Genomic DNA, 17,257 nt, shown 5'->3' on the forward strand with positions numbered 1-17,257 from the left:
CCCAAAGGCCTTCTGTTTGAATCCATCTCTTGCAGCTGATATGTTGTCGTTGATCAATGTGTTTACAGTATAAATCACCAGCTATATAAATGGATAAACAGTTGTTAATTGCTTTGGCTGCATCAGCTAAGTGGCAAATGAATAACTTCATCTGAGACATGTAGTACTATTCATGAAGGTACTTACCCTGAAATACTCCAGTATAAATTATCCACGTGTATAAATGGGTGAATAATTGTAGGTGGCTTATTGTAGAAATCTAACACCCCAACTTCAGTGTCTTGAACAAAGGCATTAGCTAAGTAATGATTTATGATACTTAGCAGACTGTAGTCCTTTTTGTTTTGCATTTATATGAACAGTCTAATTGACTTTACACTTTTATTGGCATGGAAATTTTAGTCCGTTCAAAAAAACATAAAAAGAAGTTTAGCCATGTTCTCTGAGTTGAACGTGTATAGTGAAGATGTTAACATTACTAATAAAAAAATTCTAATTTAAATTAAAGTGACTTTAGTGCCTGAGTAGTTTTTGAGCTAATACTTTCTCAGTTTTCTCAATCAAGTTTTTGGCAGACTAGTTCTACTTGAATACTTCGTAATGTAGCAGTACTTTTATCTGAGTACTGGAGAACCACCCATTTTTAGAGAGATTAGATGGAGCTGTGCTCAAGTGTAGAGATACAGCTGGATCAATAACAGGAGAATTATGAGCGAGAGGGGAGAGGTTTTAGGAAGAATGAAGAGAGGAGAAGCAAAGTACTAGACTGTATTATTCTTTGTCATTTGTATTAGCTGACTTTTGTAGTTTGCTTTTGATCTTTTGTTGTACGTATTATGATTGTGAATGGAAATGCTGAAGATCAGCCTTCGGTTTCTCATATGTCAAGGCCACATGTGACTTAAAGAAAGGCATCACAGAGCAACCAACTCCATTCATAGTACAGTACAAACACTGTGGATGGTACCAGAGGCTGGGATGGCAGATGGTCTGAGAGGAAGAGCAGGAGTGAAGAGGCATCAAGGGGACCTGTGAAGAGATGAGGCAGGGTGGCCATAATGACACTGCGGCAATGAGGATCTGGAATAGCGAGATACCCTGGAGGATGGGTTCTTATGGGGTCTTCAGCCTTCACTTTCCCCAAAATTCTCAAAGGACACACAGGTTTACAAACTGGTTGAAGAATTGACTGCCATCACCACCTGACTTCTAACTCTTGGAGCTGTTATCTCCACCCACCCTGGAAACCTTACATGAGATCCTGCCTTCACTAATAGAACGGGATTCCCAGCGATGGGATCCCAAGGTGTCTGTTCAGCTGTCCTCTCTTGCCAGCTCCTGGACTGAAAGAGAAGTTACAGGTACAGCCCATCTGTGGAATAACGGACACTGGAGCAACGGATTTCTGGAACAGTGGAAAGCAGCTGAATTTGTTTTTTTTTTATCGAGAGAAAAATTAAAAATTAACGAAATATAAAAGAGAAAATTTTTCAAAAATCAATAAAACATGCTAAAAAGGCATTAAAACAAAAAATGTATAAATACACAATCACTTACATAGTATATTATTAGACAAAAATACAAAATGCCATGAACAATGGATTTTCAGAGCAATAGACACTCCTTCTGCCATATAGTCCATTGTTCTGAGGATGGACTGTACTACCAGTGGGTGCTGCTCGCTGGTTTGAGGACCACTGGATTCCCTTGACTGGATCACTCAGTCTATCAAAGCCTCAGGCGAGAGGTACATTCGACGTGGAAACATCGTGAGCGGACAGGAATGTGGAAAGTATGGGTGATGTTTCCACCTGCACTTTTCCTCATGTGGACTCAGCTGTGCGAACAGGTGCAAACAACCAGAACTTTAAAAGACAGCTGACCTGGAAGAAAAGCTATGCCTCTGTGTCTCCAAAGAAGATTTTTTTTTCTGTCTTCCTAAAGCTTCTTTTATTATTTTGTGTTTGATATTTCTGTTCAAGGGGGTGCGGTGGCGCAGTGGGTTGGACCGCAGTCCTGCTTTCCGGTGGGTCTGGGGTTCGAGTCCCGCTTGGGGTGCCTTGCGATGGACTGGCGTCCCGTCCTGGGTGTGTCCCCTCCCCCTCCGGCCTTACGCCCTGTGTTGCCGGGTGGGCTCCGGTTTCCCGTGACCCCGTGAGGGACAAGCGGTTCTGAAAATGTGTGTGTGTGTATTTCTGTTCACCTTACCATTGAAAGTGGCGAACAGAAGCCAAATTATGGTCTTCGAGATTCCCCACTAGACCACATCTGAACCTGACATTTCTGAGAAAGTTTCACTCAAATGCGCATTAGTTAGAAGTACAGTATTAGATCATGAATGTGAGTATAGAGCAATGCTTGGAGTACTTGTGCCTTGGCTTGCACCTGCTATTGGGTGAGGTTGTTGTGAGACCCCAGACCACCAAACAGCTGAAAAGGAAACACTTTTGTAATATGAAAGCATGAGCTTTTTGAATGGATGACATGTTAGAATTAATGTCAGCACTATACATGTTACAGGAGCATTGAAATACAAGAAAATTTGACTTTTTGAACCACAAATTGTACTATTTTTTTCCCAGAAACTGAAAAGTTCTTTTGCTGCATTATTTTATTATGACGACCAAATTATGGTCCCCAAGCTTCCGAATACCAGATCACATTTGAGTGAGACATTTCAGGGACAGAAGTAATTGGATTCACATTTGGGAGAGTATTTTACACGTACAAAACGAAACATGATGACAATCTTCTGCGTCGTATTTAAGGTCATTAAGACCCATAATTCAGCATTATTACGGCACAGAACTGTGACTATGATTAATTCAGCACAAGATGAATCTGAAAAATATTTGGGTTTCTCCAACATTCCATAGTCAAACTAGTCTACACAATTCAGAAGTTTTTTTTGTTATGAGGGGAACTTAAATTTATAAGTATAACTTAAAGGAATACATGGGTTTCAAAGCCATAATACATCATGAGAAATGTTTAATTATTTAGTTTTGTGAGTAAAGTTTTGCTTTTGTTCTGACTCAGCTAATACCACAGAAAATCACTTTATTGCCCCTTCCCTAATCAGGTGTTCCACAGAGCTTGGTGCCGGAACCCTCACTCTTCTTCATCCATACTTACTCCCCTGGCTTAGTCATCGTCTCTCACAGGTCCTTCTACCATGACTATCCAGACAACACAAAACTCTTTTCCATCAACCTATACCGATATACTGTATTCTCTTGCATTATGGCATGTTTTTGTGACATTTCCATCCAGATGACCTATCACAATCTACTATTCCACCTGCCTAAGATTGAGATTTTCCATCTCTCTGGTGGTCCATCCACCTGTTGCAAACTCGATCGAACTAGACAACTCGCTCATCTCATCCAGTTCAACAATCAAGAGTTTGGGAGAAACAACTGACTCGAGTCTCTGCTTCTCTCAGGGCACTGTTATAAGTTATAACCCCATCTTGGAGATAACTCCTCTACAACATTTGCAGAATCCACCCATACCGCTCACCACAAGCCTGTCCAGCTGGTCCGGAATGTCACACAAGCTGTGTTTGACTTGCCAAAGCAATTGCATGTGCTTCCCCTCCTAATCTCTCTCCACTGGTTTCATATGGCTCCCAATATCAAGTTCAACACTCTGATAATAACCTACAAGACGGTCAAAGAGACGCACCCCTACATATAGGACCCGTTCAATCTGTACACCAGAGCAGGAGCGCTGCACTTATCTACCTCTAGCAGCATGCTTGTCTAGTCTGGCCCCGATTTGGTGGAATGAGCTGCCACTTTCCCTCGGAACTGCTCAGCCCCTCCCAGCATTCTGGAAGCATCCGATACCCAAAACAAACCACAGCAAAATAGCAGCATCGTACAAACCCGCTGTTCTAGATAATTGTGTGTCTATGTATAAAGCTTGTTGTTGTTGAATGTACTTTGGAATGCAAAGTCGCATGTCACTTTGGAGAAAATGTACATGTCAATTATCAAGAACTACTTAAGAGAACCGGTTTCACTTTTCACTTTCACCTGAAATTGGTTCTTTGCTGATTTGTATATTTATATTCCTGAATTTAGCAAATCTTAGTACCTTAGAGTATTATGCTGTGTGTGAGTGGCACTATTCTTGTTTCATACTAATCATAACTAATAAGTCATAACAAATCAATAACATACAGGAAGTCGGTAAGTGGAAGATTAACGACACCTCTGGCGCCCCCTGTTTTTGGACACCAGAACCAACAGGAAATGTAACTGAGTGTAATATGACATTTCAGGTACTGTCTTATTTAAAGAAAGAAACAATTTTGTAAAGTAGTAATAATAAGATGACAGTAAAGCTGCTTAAATGTTACTTTATAAATATTAAAATTCTAAAAAAAGTTTTAAGTTATTCCAGTTTATGTATGTATTTAAGTGAAACCGAAAATGTCGGAAGCAAAAGCACATTTTAGCCGAGCTGTGAAAATACCACGAAACTGAAAAGCATTTTAAAATTTTGCGAAAACGCACAAGGCAAGATTTGAAACAATACACGCGTTACGTCACCTGCGTTACGTCACACGCGCTACGTCACAAGCGCTGCAATTTGTCACCAACCAGGCGAGAAATAACTTTGTGTGAAACGTTCGTCACTCGCGATCGGCCAATCAGAACTCAGAATACGGATATAGACTGGACCGCTGACCAATTACCCGCAGAAACGTGCGAACAAACTGACATTGCGACCAATAGACGCTCGCCTACTGGAGGAAGGCGTCTTTCGATCAGGAAATGGAGGAATGGTGCACGTTTGTTTAGCTGTATAAACTAAAAGACGTGCAGTGGCGGTAAGTTCTGTTGCATCCAATCTCACCCTCGATCAGAAACGTTAGAACAAGCCGTGATTTTTCCAATGAATAAAATACACCATTGCATTTGGTGCTCTCTGGAGCAACCATCACTTTGCCAAGTTGGGGCCGCTTGCTTAGTTAATAAAAAATTGAGTTGCGAGGGTTTATCTCTGTCCGACAAACTGGTTATTTGTTAACTAGTCGTTGACTAGAGAATTGTTTGTGTAGGTTTTCCAACGGGCTGCACTCTTGAAAATGCAGTCTAGATAGAAACAAACAATGAATGCCAACATGTAAGTAGTAGCAATAATAACATAATCATAAATTTATGATCATGGCACAAAATGGCAGCACGTGGTTGGTTGCCAGAGAGTAGCTTAGCTATCAGTGTTTTCACTGGAGTGTTTAAGAGTTATGCAGTAGCTTCTCAGTTAGTGTAACAAGCATGGGGCTTGATAAGCATGCAAACATGTCATGAGAGCTTTAAAGTTAATTTAAGTTGATTTGTAATGTAACCGAACAAGTTATTTATTCAGTTCCCTCACACTTTACTTTTCTCCTTATCCAAACTATCAGCATCGGGTTGTGCGCTCGTGGACTTATTCATACACGTTGTTTTACGGTACCCTGGATGCTGGTGCTAGAGCTGGAGGTGGGATCCGAACCGAAACGCCTTCTTCTTGCCGCGTTGTCGGGGTCCGCAGGCTGAGAGAGGATGGATGAGACCCAGCCGCTGGAAGACCGTTCTCTCGAAAAACATGAACCTGAGAAGAACGATGCCAAGGAGAGGGGAGAGCCTCTGGCAAAACTGAGGGTGTTCAAGAACGATTACTGCCCCGAGACCGGTGAGGAGTCCGCTTATAGACCTGCCCGTCACGTAGTCTCGGTAAACGGAGGACAGATCTTGTTACGTAATTAGTACGCTTACACACACGCACATTGCCTGAAACTGCTTGTCCCAAGCGGGGTACCAGCGAGCTGGAGCCTAACCCAGCAACACAGGGTGCAAGGTTGGAGAGGAAGGAAGGGCCACCCAGGACGGGACGCCAGTCCATCGCAAGGCACCCCAAGCGGAACTCGAACCCCAGACCCCTCAGAGAGCAGGACCCGTCCAAACCCACTGTGCCCTCGTGCCCCCCACATAGGCTAAATCTATGAACCTGCCAATCGTAAAGGTTTAAAGTGCAGTGGGTAGTTGGAACGCTCTACCAACTACAAGCCTGCAGTTCTAAATGGCCTAATTGTTGCCTTAGCTATTCAGCTTTTTGAATTTATACCTTATAAACCGGTGACATTTCAAATAGGTGAAGGTCTCCGTTAAGCATACGTTATTGTAAGAATGATCTGCGAGGATCTTCTTTTTCCGTAACGCTTTTGTGACCGATTCAGCCGGGTCTTCCTCGTTTCCGGTCAGCGGCGATATGACTTCTTGATCGGTAGTGATGTTGTGAGGATCGCTATGAAAACGCGTGACAAATGCAATGGTTAGCAGTGCAAGCGCCTTCTGAAGCGACAGTAAAACTACTTGCGGCTCGTTTTTGTATTCGTGCTGATTTCGTTTAGCTGAAATAGTGTAGGATATTGATTATCTAATACTTGCAGTTGAGCGCACTTATCAAGTAAGGGTCAAACTTCTTGCCTTACAAAAAGTTGCCATTTTGCCCAAAGGCTGTACATTGACTTTTGACCTAGGAAGAAGCGCAGTATCTGACAACCATATTTCTACAGTATATAATTTATGTTTATATGTGTGGCCTGTAATTGCTGTGCTCTGCTTTTGGCTGATAAATGGTCCTACTACATTATACAATGATGAACACCTTTGTAAAACTGAGCTAGATTAGTTTGATCATTACCTTTCATTCCTCTTATTGTCTCTGTTTCAGAGCTCCCTCTTTACCTTGGAAATAATGTGCTGGGTCGTGACCCCACCTCCTGCTCTCTGGTCCTCAGTGCCTCTTCTGTGTCCAAATGCCATGCTGTCATTTCTCTCTCTGTGTTTCCCGGAGACAAATTCTGCAGTGGCCCATTCACGGAGGCCCTGCTCTGGGACCTGGGAAGCCTGAATGGAACACGGAAAGGTCGATTCCGCCTGACCCCCAATGTCAGGTATGCCCTGAGCGAGGGGGAGTACGTGGTGTTGGCTGATGTGCCCTGCCAGTACGTTCTTGTAGGCGAGGTCACTCCGAGTGGTGAGAAGGACGCTGCAGTAGTGGCAGGAGGCCTCAGAGGAAGAGGCAAACTGAGAGGCAGGGGTCGGCGACGAGGCGCTGAGAGAAAGGGCCAGGAAAAAGGCAGAAGTGATGGTGAAAAGAACACAAGTGCACAAGATGGGACGCAGGAAGAGCAGCGAAGAAGTGAAGCCACTACACCAAACCCAGCCAGAACCACAGCTCTGGCACTGGAACAAACTCCAGCACAGCCACAAAAGCTGATTGAACTTGCATCGGAGTCCGACACGGACGATGACGGCAAAGGAAGGAGAGACGACAGGCGGCAGGTCTTAGGTAAGACATCTCTCACGTAATCCTCCATGTCTATAAACGTGGTTTTCACCTCCCTAACTCAGACCCCTGCCCATTCATGTCAGCTTTTCTTTTTCCATCATTGTTGCAGAAACTGATTCAGATTCTCCACAACCCTCTGGTCCCACATGCTCTACTTTCTTGTCTCCCGCCAACAACGTTGTGCCCGAGAGGTAACGTCTCATGTTGGTGACTTGAATGTCTTTGATGTGAATAGATTTTAACGTATTCACGTGTACTTTGTGGTGTTCAGTGGTATAATGTAATTGCTTTCAGACACTGGTACCTGAGATAGCTGAACAAAGTTCTGTTTTCACAGTGAGGATGAAAATCCCGTAACCCCCGCTGTAAAGAATGTCAGAACTGGGCGAACCCAAAACAGTGGGAAAACGGAGGAGAAGAACCCAGCTGGATCAAAAAGAACACGCATGCCGATGGGTGGCAGTGACTCTGAGGTGCAGGAGAGCTTGATTCACACAATGGAGAAGAAAGCCAATGAAAATGACACGCATATGGAAGAAAACGCCGTTAATGGCCACCAGTGCGGAAACATTAAAGTAGAGGGAGGTTCGGAAACGAACGACTGCGGAACCAGTTTGACCGCCAATGTCCCTGCTCTTGCACATGATGCTGGTCCTGCAGTAGAAGGTAAAGGAGAGAAAGAAAAGAACACTTCTCAACATGAGCCAGTACAAGATGGTCATTGCAAATCAACTGGGGACATGCCTGCTTTCCATATGGACAGTGATACTGACATAGAGGGAGAGCAGGAAGTGGGGGATGTTTCTGGGACTTTGAGGAATGCTGCAGCCACCAGTGTAACACCCTCAACCCCAACTGACCTCATAGCTCCTAAAGTTCTTGTTACGCAACCTGATGAGATTCGCTTGGACAGTGACACCGATGTAGAGGACAACGAGGGCAGCTTTCCCACACCCGCGCACGTGTTGGACTCAAGTGCAAAGGGGGTATCTGCCCCCCAAGTAATAGCAGCTGTGCTCCATTTGGACAGCAATACAGACTCTGAAGGAGTTACAGAATGTCCTACAAAGTCAGAGCCGGTAGCACACAACAAATCCACACCATCCGGAGCCTTGCTTTTGAAACCCCAAGAGCTGGATTTGGGCAGTGACACAGATGCTGAGGACGTGGATGGTCATCCGCTGGTGAAGTCGCAGAGTAGCCCCCTGGTAGTTCCTGAAGGCCACGGAGCTGCAACCAAACAGCAGCTGGGCTTGGAGATCCAGTCTGACAGTGACAGCGAAGCAGAGGAGGACTCAACCCACATGTTTACCCCCCTGGCTACCGCCAAGCTAAACCCGCTGGCTCAGACAAACCCCGAGTTGGCCTCATCTGTTGCCGCAGCCGTGACACTTGGGCCAAGATCGGGGCCAAGTGCTGATACTAGTGTGGAGGACCAGGGTTCTGTGAAGCCATGCCCAGAAACGCAGCTTCTTCCCAAAAGTGCTGCGAACCCCATAGACTGTAACCTTGACAGTGATACAGATGTGGAGGACGAAGAAGACCAAGCTGTTCAGGGGGTACAGGAGGCCAATGTCACACCCAAGATCCTGAGGGTACAGAACTGCTCTACACCTCTCAGTTCAGGTATGTTCTTTATTACCGATATCTGACTTCCACATGTATTCGCTGTTCATTTCAGCCCACCTTTCTCCTTTGCAGACTCATTGCTTTAGGCATCAGATATTATTTGTGTAAAAAAAAAAAATTTTTGATTTAAATGGAAGTCCTCATTGTAAAATCCTCTGACTTTAACTGGTATTAGTGTGTTCCCTTGGATGTTTCATTTTATTGCATGCTTTTTTAAAACCAGTGAAATGTGTATTGTTGTATGCTCAGCTGACAAAACCCATATATATAAAGCTTTTAATTGGTGCACCAAGTATAAACGCCTACTCCCCTGCTGTTCGCCGTCTCTGAAACACTAATATTTGGTCGTGTACAGTGCTGTTCTGTTAGACTGGAAACTTGTCAGATATAGTGCCTTGTCTGTTGATGCTCTACTCACAAATTTATTCAGTGCTGGTCAGAGTCGTGTATTTAAGGTTTATTTTTGTGATTATCTGACCATTACATCTGCAGAAGCTGACTTTTTTTTTTTTTTTTTTTTTTTTTTTTTTTTAAATAAACAGGGATTTTTAGGGAGGGTGGTAAAAGTGAGGTTTCCACTCCTGATAAATCATACAAAATGTGCTGAGCTACAGTATAATAAATTCTACCGTTTGACCTTTCAGGGGGCACATAGTGGAAAGCAAACTGGGTCATGTACGTGCATGGTGTCTCCCTTGACAAATCTGGTCTGTTATACATCTGTCACTATTAATATTTGATGACTGTCTATAGCTTTAGATAGCTTGAATGCTTCAGAGTATATCTGAAATGAACAACATTGTATATTTAGTGCTATATATTTTTTTTGGCTATAAAAGTGAAACACCGGAAGAAACAAAAATGACACTATGCGTATTATGCCAGTATAAACATTAGATTTCAAAATATTTTACAGAAATCTTTTCTTTTGTTTTCGCAAACACAGATCTAAAGATAATCTAAGGTTATATCTTACAACGGCCCTTATGTTCCCTTATTATAATGCTGCCTTAGTGTCGAAATGAAGAATGGGGAGGTAACGGGCCTTTTCTTAGCATTTCAGACCTTTTTACTGACATGATAACTGCTTCTCTTTGTTTTCTGTCACAGGTGTGTATACAGTTTACTCTGTCGGTATGGTCAGGGAACCAGCAGACTTTTACGGTCTCTACTTTTAACGAGGAGCATTTTAACCAATGTCTGTCCTTTACACAGATTCTGCTCTGCCATCTTTGCTGAACCCCAAGCGTTTCACAGATGACCAGGATGAGGACAAAGATGATGACTTCGTTGTTGCTGAAACCCAAGCATTTCTGTCTGATGCTCCAGCTGAAAGTAGACATGAGACAGATCCTGTGCTTGATGCCACCCAGCTGTACGTCCAGGACAGTCCCCAGGCTGTAGAAACCTCTGCAGGTGAAGCTGTGGAGGACCAAGCCACACAGACCTTCTCCTTCCAGATGGGTCTGTCTAATAGCAGTCACAAGCTGAGTATGTCCACCAGGTTGAGCCATACTTTGGCCTCCATGGAGGAGCAGGAGGAGGAGAAGGAAGTGGAGGATTTGGAGGCTGTCCAGATACACAGAGATGCTCCTGCCTCTGAAAGAACAGGCTTTGTGGAGACAGATGGGGACCTAGAGGCCACCCAGGCATATGGGGGGCTTCCTCTCCTTGTGTTAAACTCTCCTGGAAGAGTTGATAGGGGGCAACCTGAGGGAGGTATGGAGCTGGGGTTTCACTCTGGGGATCCACAGCAAGTGAAAGACGAGGAAGGTGGAGAAGAGACCCAGGCAATACATTTCCATGCAGACTCCCATCTCTCCACTGCTGACACTCAGCCTGTCTCTGCTTTTGAAACAAGAGATAGAGGGCTACAGTTCGAGGAAGAAGAGGCACAGGAGGGAGTAACAGAGCCTCCACCTCAGAACCTTAGGGGGGAGGTAAGAGAAAACGAGGAAGATGTTCAGCCGAGCAGAAGCAGGAGGGGGAGAAGAGGTGAAGAGGAGGAAGGACAAGGGAAAAGGATACAGCCTGCAAAGAGAGTGACACGAAGGAGCTCAAGAGCTGAAACAAAGCAAGAACATCCAAGGAGAGGGAAGGAGTCAGAGGAAGGTACAAGGAGCAACAAAGAGGAAGATGAGGCTTTTCAGGACCAGTGCAATGTAACTGAGAAGAGGAAAAGAAGAAGAAACACAATAAATCTGCTACAGGAGAAAGAAAACAATGACAGTGGAGCAGAATCAGTTGAAGGGATGGAAAGGGAAGAAAAGAAGAGACTGGACAGTGAGAGGAAAGAAAAAGAAGAAAAAGACAGACTACAGAAAGTGGAGAGAGAGAATGAAACTATGGAGAGAGAGGAGCAAACAGAAGAACAGGAAAGGGAAAGTCTGGAGACAGAGAAAAAGGATCAAGAAGTGCTGGAGAGACAGGAGGGGGAAGAGAACAAACAGCTGAAAGGGGAAGAGAAGGAAAGGGGACAAAAGGAAGGCAACGAAAGAGAAGAAAAAGAACTGCTGGAAGAAGCTAAAAAAGAAGAACGAGGTAAACTGGAGAGGGAAGGAGAGAAACGGGAAGGAAACGAAGGGCTGGAAAGAGAAGAAAATCCTGGGAAAGACAGTGGAGGAGGGATTGACAAGGAGGCAAAAGTTGGACAAGGAAAAGAAAAACTGGAAAAAGAGACAAAAGAAGACAAAAGACTGCAGCATGAAAATAAACAAGAAAAGAATCAGAAACTGGAGAAGGAAAAGAATAAGGAAGGATCAGAGAAGCATAAGGAAAAGGAAGCAAAGCAGGAGACCGACAGAATGTTGGAGAGTGAAAAACAGAAAAGGAAAGATGAGGGAGCCAGTGAGGAAACGGTGAAACGGGAGAGTGAGAAAGAGCTAAAAGCTTCTACCCGGGGCAGAAGAAAATCCAGGGCTGCTGCATCCTCCACCACTGCAGTTAAGGAAACCACAGGTTCTGGCAAGGACATGGTCGCCATTGAGCTTGAGCCCAAAACAGACAGGACCAGCTCCATCGCATCTGCCAGCTCCACGATATGCAACTTCAGCACTGGGATGCAGAAGAGAGGAAGAGCGAAGAAGAGCCAAGGGAGATCAGAGCTTGATCCTGACAAAGTGGATGTGAGCGCAGATCGTGCGCAGGGCGGTAGGGGAAGCAGGAGCCAAACAGTCACTGATTCTGAGCCGATGAGAAGCGAGACTGAAATGATGGTAGTGCAGGATGGGAAAGCAGCACAGCATTCGAAAGCAAGCACCAGCAAGGGTGTAAACAGGGACCACAAAGGTTGTGATCCCGTTACAGCGGCTGCGGTGGACCCAGCAAGCACCCCTGTGCTGGTAAAACGAAGCAGAGGGGGAAACAAGAGTGAGAAGTTGAGTGATTTGGAGAGCGCAGCCTCTGAGCCAGACCAAACTGCTCAGAGCAGCAAGGTGGAGGGTTCTAAACCCACTGGTAGACAAAGATGCAGAAAGAGGGGTTTAGAAGAAGACACAGAGGAGAAAGAAGAGGATGCCCCTTCCAGAATGGTCAGGGCCAGAAGGATATCCCAGAAACCTGGTAAAATGCTAGGTGAGAAGGCTGAGGAGATTGAGAAGACTGAAGAAAGTGAAAGAGAGAAAGGCCGGCCTTCTACATCACTTAGGAAAGGAAGACCTTCCATTGCGAAAAAGGTCCAACCGGGGGTGGAGGCTCGGGATGAGACAAAAGAAGAGGAGACCGGTATGGTTTCTTTGCAACGGAAGGTCCGAGAGTGGCACAGACCTACTCGAGAGAAGAATGAGAGTGGGGAGAAAAGGGCCCTGGAGGAAGAACAGAACAAGGAAACTGCTCTGGGCACAAGTTCAGAAGATGTGGTCAAGAATTGCGAAAAGACGGAGGTAATTAATCACCCTCTCCGTTCCTCTGCTGTTGAAATGTTAAATGTTGTTTTCTTATTTTATTATCCCTGAACAGTGCTTGCGTGTCAATACCAATTGCTTGCTGCTCAGTGGACCATAGTGTCATAGAGTGAAATTGACAAACTTGGTTGCAGGGAGGAGAAATGCAGGAACCCTGGAATGGGATTAAAGTAGAGTTTGGCTTTAAAGTACTCGGTCTTCTTCCATTAAATAAATCAGTACATTAGTAGCTGCAAGGTTCTGAGTGACTTGGGTTGTGTATTCTTTATTAACACCTCTCTGTCCTCGTTGCTTTGAGGTTCCACAAACTCCCCCAACTAGGAATTCGCGAAAACGCACGTCGGCCAACGAGTCCCCTGCAACACCGAAGATGGCTCGCCGCAGCCCTGGACATGCTGTTTCCACTCTTGGTACTGTGGACCAAAATACTTATAAGGTGGGCTGTTTAATGATGCTTTAACCCCATGTTTACAAAACAAGTGGCAACTATGAGATCCATCCATCTATCATTCTTCCAACCATTAGCAATAACTGCTTGTCCAGTGCACGGTCACAGTAGTGTGAAGCTTTCCTGAAAAGCGTAGGACGTGAAGCGGTGTACGCCCTGGATGTGAAGCCAGTGCAGATGTGATGATAGAGTTGTTTTAGATGTTCTGCCTTCTGCTAACAGTATTTGGTCTTTCTGAGTATGAGATGTGGGGGGGCGCGGTGGCGCAGTGGGTTTGGCCAGGTCCTGCTCTCTGGTGGGTCTGGGTTTCGAGTCCCGCTTGGAGTGCCTTGCGATGGACTGGCGTCCCATCCTGGGTGTGTCCCCTCCAGTCTTACGCCCTGTGTTGCTGGGCTAGGCTCCGGCTCGTCGCGACCCGGCTTGGGACAAGCGGCTTCGGCGAATGTGTGTGTAGTATGAGATATCTGTTGGCACAGGGAAGACGTGGTCTTTCAGGTAACTGCACCAAGTGATTTGAAGTGCATGAATAATGAAATGTCCCTCTTCTTTCGCCCTGTCAGGTTTTATTCACCGGTTTGACGGATGATCAGGGAGAAACGACTGTGTTGCGCCTGGGGGGTAGCATGGCGAAGGGCGTGAGTGACATGACCCACCTGGTTACAGACAAGGTGCGACGTACAGTGAAATTCCTGTGTGCTGTGGCCCGTGGGATACCTGTGGTCACCACTGCTTGGTTAGAGAAGGTGAGCTTGGCCGTGCTGTCGCACTGATTCATCAGTCAGGTGTGTTCGTGGCGTGAAATGGCAGGCTACCTGTAGAGTCACAGCTCCTACTCTGCATCTTCCTTTGTGGACAAAGAATGGAGATTAAGTTCAAACATAACTATAAATGTTCTGTGGGGAGGCAAGTGATGTTTTGAAATGCTTCAGTGAACACGATCAGTTGTGTCAATAGATAATCTGTAAAATTAAGGTTTTTAGATTTCCAGGGAAAGAAGAGTCTGCTGATGCTGCTATTAGTAGTCCTGTTCAGAACTAAGAATTGCGTTGGATGATCATCAACTTTAGTGCCTGCTTTCCTTGCGTTTTTCTCAGTGTGGCAAGAGTGCTGCTTTCCTTTCACCAAGTGCCTTCCTGGTAAAAGATGTTGAGCAGGAAAAGAAGTTCAATTTCTGCTTAGAGGAATCCCTGCGCGTGGCCCGTGCCCAGCCGCTCCTGCAGGTACTTCTGCTCCCCATCTTCGTCTGCGTCCTTATCAATGTGTCAGTTTGTCCTGCTTCTTGCTTGATTTGTACCTTTCTCCTGTACTCTAATCAATAAAATATTAATACTGTATGGTTCTTGCTCTGTCATACCCAGCTGTATGTTGTCAGGAGAGTGTTTTATTTGGACTGGGACTTCGTTTTTCGTGTCTTAGCTATTCCAACTGAGAAAATGTGACATATACTTGTTTCCACATTTCGTTCTTCATAACAACTGAAATGTAACAACTGTCCCTGCATGGAGGTAGAGGTAGAGGTTGCAGGATAGGTGTGCTCTGTGATTAGCCCCACCATGACCTCGACTTTCTGTCAGGGCTATGAGATCCACGTGACCCGCTCTGTGAAACCGGAGCCATCCCAGATGAAGGACATCATCTCCTGCAGTGGAGCTCGATACCTGCCCAAGATGCCCACTGTTCAAAAGGTAACATTCCCTGTCTGGGAATGGTTTCCTGCTTTATTATTTTGTTAGAATTGAGTTTGCGGATTTATTTACCATGAATATGAACTGTTTCGGTGGACTTCTTGTCATGGATTTATAGGAAACGTGGGTGAAGAGTTTAGGTTTTTTTTTTTTCCTCTCCCTGTTCCAGGTTTTGTAAAACTACTTCTTGCTTGGTTGACTTGTTAACTTACATTAATTTTTAAGTTCTTATATTCATAGTATTTATTTAAACTAGAACAGCAGCACAGAAAACAATACAAACAAGTACATAGAGCATATCCAAAAAACATCTCCAGAGTATGTCACAATATAAATACACTTTATGAAAAAAAGATTTAACAAAGATGTGTTTGTGTGTGTGTGTGTCGCTTTCATATTTTTACATTTTGAAATAGCTTGTAAATAAGCCTTTAAATATTTGATAGTGTTCAAATGTAGGACTCTTCCCTGACCATTTTACTTCGTGTATATATATCTATGCCAGTATAATAATTGTGAATTAAAAAAGATTTTTAAATTATTTTCATTGCAGATAATCATCATGACATTGGGTTCTTTAAATCTAATTTCACTATTGGCCTATTTTTAATATGTTTGCAGTTCAATTTAAAAAGATTTTACTGTGGAGCAGAGGCTAAATAAATGTTGGAACAGTTTCAGGGCTGCTTTCAGAAAAAGTGATTATCAGTTATATTAATCTTAAATTGTTGCGTGATAAGTCTTTATTGGGTAAATTCAATGAAACAATTTATACGAAACCTCCTTAACCTTGTTAGATATACATTTTTTTCCAATCAGTCTATTTCCCAAGTGAGGAATTCAAATTTACTGTAACTGTGAGTATATTGTTCAACTTGCAGAAGGGATCTTAAAAATGTATTGTATCAATAGTTCAAAATATCCTTTCCTTGTAGTCTAGTACAGTCTGTTTCTAACGGACTACTGTTTCTTTAACAGTGTCAGTATTTCCTTAGGAATCGCATTAATTACAGTAAAATGTTGGTTAGAAGGGGCATGGTGGCGTAGCGGGCTTGACCAGGTCCTGCTCTCTGGCAGGTCCGGGGTTCAAGTCCCGCTTGGGGTGCCTTGTGATGGACTGGCGTCCAGTCCTGGGTGTATCCCCTCCCCCTCTAGCCTTATGCCCTGTGTTGCTGGGTTAGGTTTCAGTTCGCCGTGACCCGGCTTGGGACAGGTGGCTTCAGCAAGTGCGTGTGTGTTGGTTAGAGGTGACAAAAGGCCTTCCCAACTGATGTACACAGGCCAACCGCTCTATAAACTGTGTATTAATGTTTTCCTTCTCTTCCCAGCTAAAGACGGTGGTGATTTCCTGTGAGGAGGATGCCTCTCTCTGCGGACCGGCCCTGTCCGCCTCTCTCCCCGTTCTTAGTGCCGAGTTCCTGCTCTCCGGGATCCTTCAGCAGAAGGTGGACCTTGTTACACATGCCCTCACTGGCCCTTGCTTCGAAGCAAAGTCAGCTCCTAGGGGAAGAAACCGGAAGTAAATGACTGAATGATACAGATGGGCCCTTTGTGAAATAGATTATGCAAATTTTACCTTAGCTTTTTACCATTATTTTTTTCCATACATACTAGATATTTAATGTTTTATAATGACAAACTTGCACAAAAACATTGTGGCTGGTCCTAAACTGTAATCATTGCTAACTGATTGTGAAGATCGTATTAAATAAGGCTTTCTTCCCTATGTTTCCACTGTTCCATTGGAGGAAAGATCAAGGACCCCCTCTGAGATACAACTGTAATTTCTGCCCGAATCGTAAATGAATAAACTTTTTTGTACTAAAACCTTTGGGTGAGCATTGAAAGCTTGCTTGTGTGCTGAAAAATTTATTGAAATTGTTTCGGATGCTGCTACGTTATACATGGTACAGTATTAGTATACAGTACAGCTAGTGGAGCTAAGCCACATGAGGAGTGGGACATACATGTGAACACTCTGAGAGGTCAAACACAACTTGGACTATAGCATTCTGTAACAACTGGTGAGCTTGATGGCAAGAGGCTGGAAGGAAAACACATTTCTTTTTAGCTGCCGTCAAGTCAATGTCAAATCTAACGGTCACAAAAGCTGCAGTTGAAAGATTAGTTGCTTGCTTTGCGTGGGCCTTCAGCGCTATCAAAACACATAAGTGGACCTCTTAGTTGGGGGCAGGCTGAACTATTGATGTGTGTTCCTGCCAGGGATGCAGCCCATAGACAAA

At 44.3% G+C, this 17,257-nt stretch overlaps 1 protein-coding gene across 3 annotated transcripts; it reads left to right on the forward strand.

Moving 5' to 3' along the window:
- The first annotated feature begins 4,761 nt into the window (after nt 1–4,761).
- mdc1 (mediator of DNA damage checkpoint 1) lies at nt 4,762–16,882 on the forward strand. 3 transcript variants are annotated; one of them, XM_018732057.1, is made up of 11 exons: nt 4,762–4,840; nt 5,420–5,688; nt 6,730–7,350; nt 7,460–7,541; nt 7,688–8,976; nt 10,195–12,860; nt 13,180–13,317; nt 13,890–14,072; nt 14,424–14,549; nt 14,904–15,014; nt 16,343–16,882. In XM_018732057.1, the coding sequence occupies exons 2-11, from the start codon at nt 5,559–5,561 to the stop codon at nt 16,535–16,537; spliced, it is 5,541 nt and encodes a 1,846-aa protein (XP_018587573.1). In that variant the 5' UTR covers nt 4,762–4,840; nt 5,420–5,558; the 3' UTR covers nt 16,538–16,882. The 3 variants fall into 3 exon arrangements, with proteins under 3 accessions (XP_018587573.1, XP_029115971.1, XP_029115970.1); XM_029260138.1 differs by having other exon boundaries at nt 4,766–4,840; nt 5,548–5,688; XM_029260137.1 differs by having other exon boundaries at nt 4,779–4,840; nt 5,488–5,688.
- Nucleotides 16,883–17,257: the final 375 nt, after the last annotated feature.

Source organism: Scleropages formosus, chromosome 18 (genome assembly GCF_900964775.1).
Source record: "Scleropages formosus chromosome 18, fSclFor1.1, whole genome shotgun sequence".
In the NCBI taxonomy this organism is placed as follows: domain Eukaryota; kingdom Metazoa; phylum Chordata; class Actinopteri; order Osteoglossiformes; family Osteoglossidae; genus Scleropages; species Scleropages formosus.

Bases quoted from the DNA above. Each gene is read 5' to 3' on its own strand.
- mdc1 (XM_018732057.1), top strand. From the start codon at position 5,559: ATGGATGAGACCCAGCCGCTGGAAGACCGTTCTCTCGAAAAACATGAA. The intron at 5,689-6,729 runs GTGAGGAGTCCG...TCTCTGTTTCAG, and splicing joins CGATTACTGCCCCGAGACCG to AGCTCCCTCTTTACCTTGGA. The intron at 7,542-7,687 runs GTAACGTCTCAT...CTGTTTTCACAG, and splicing joins AACAACGTTGTGCCCGAGAG to TGAGGATGAAAATCCCGTAA.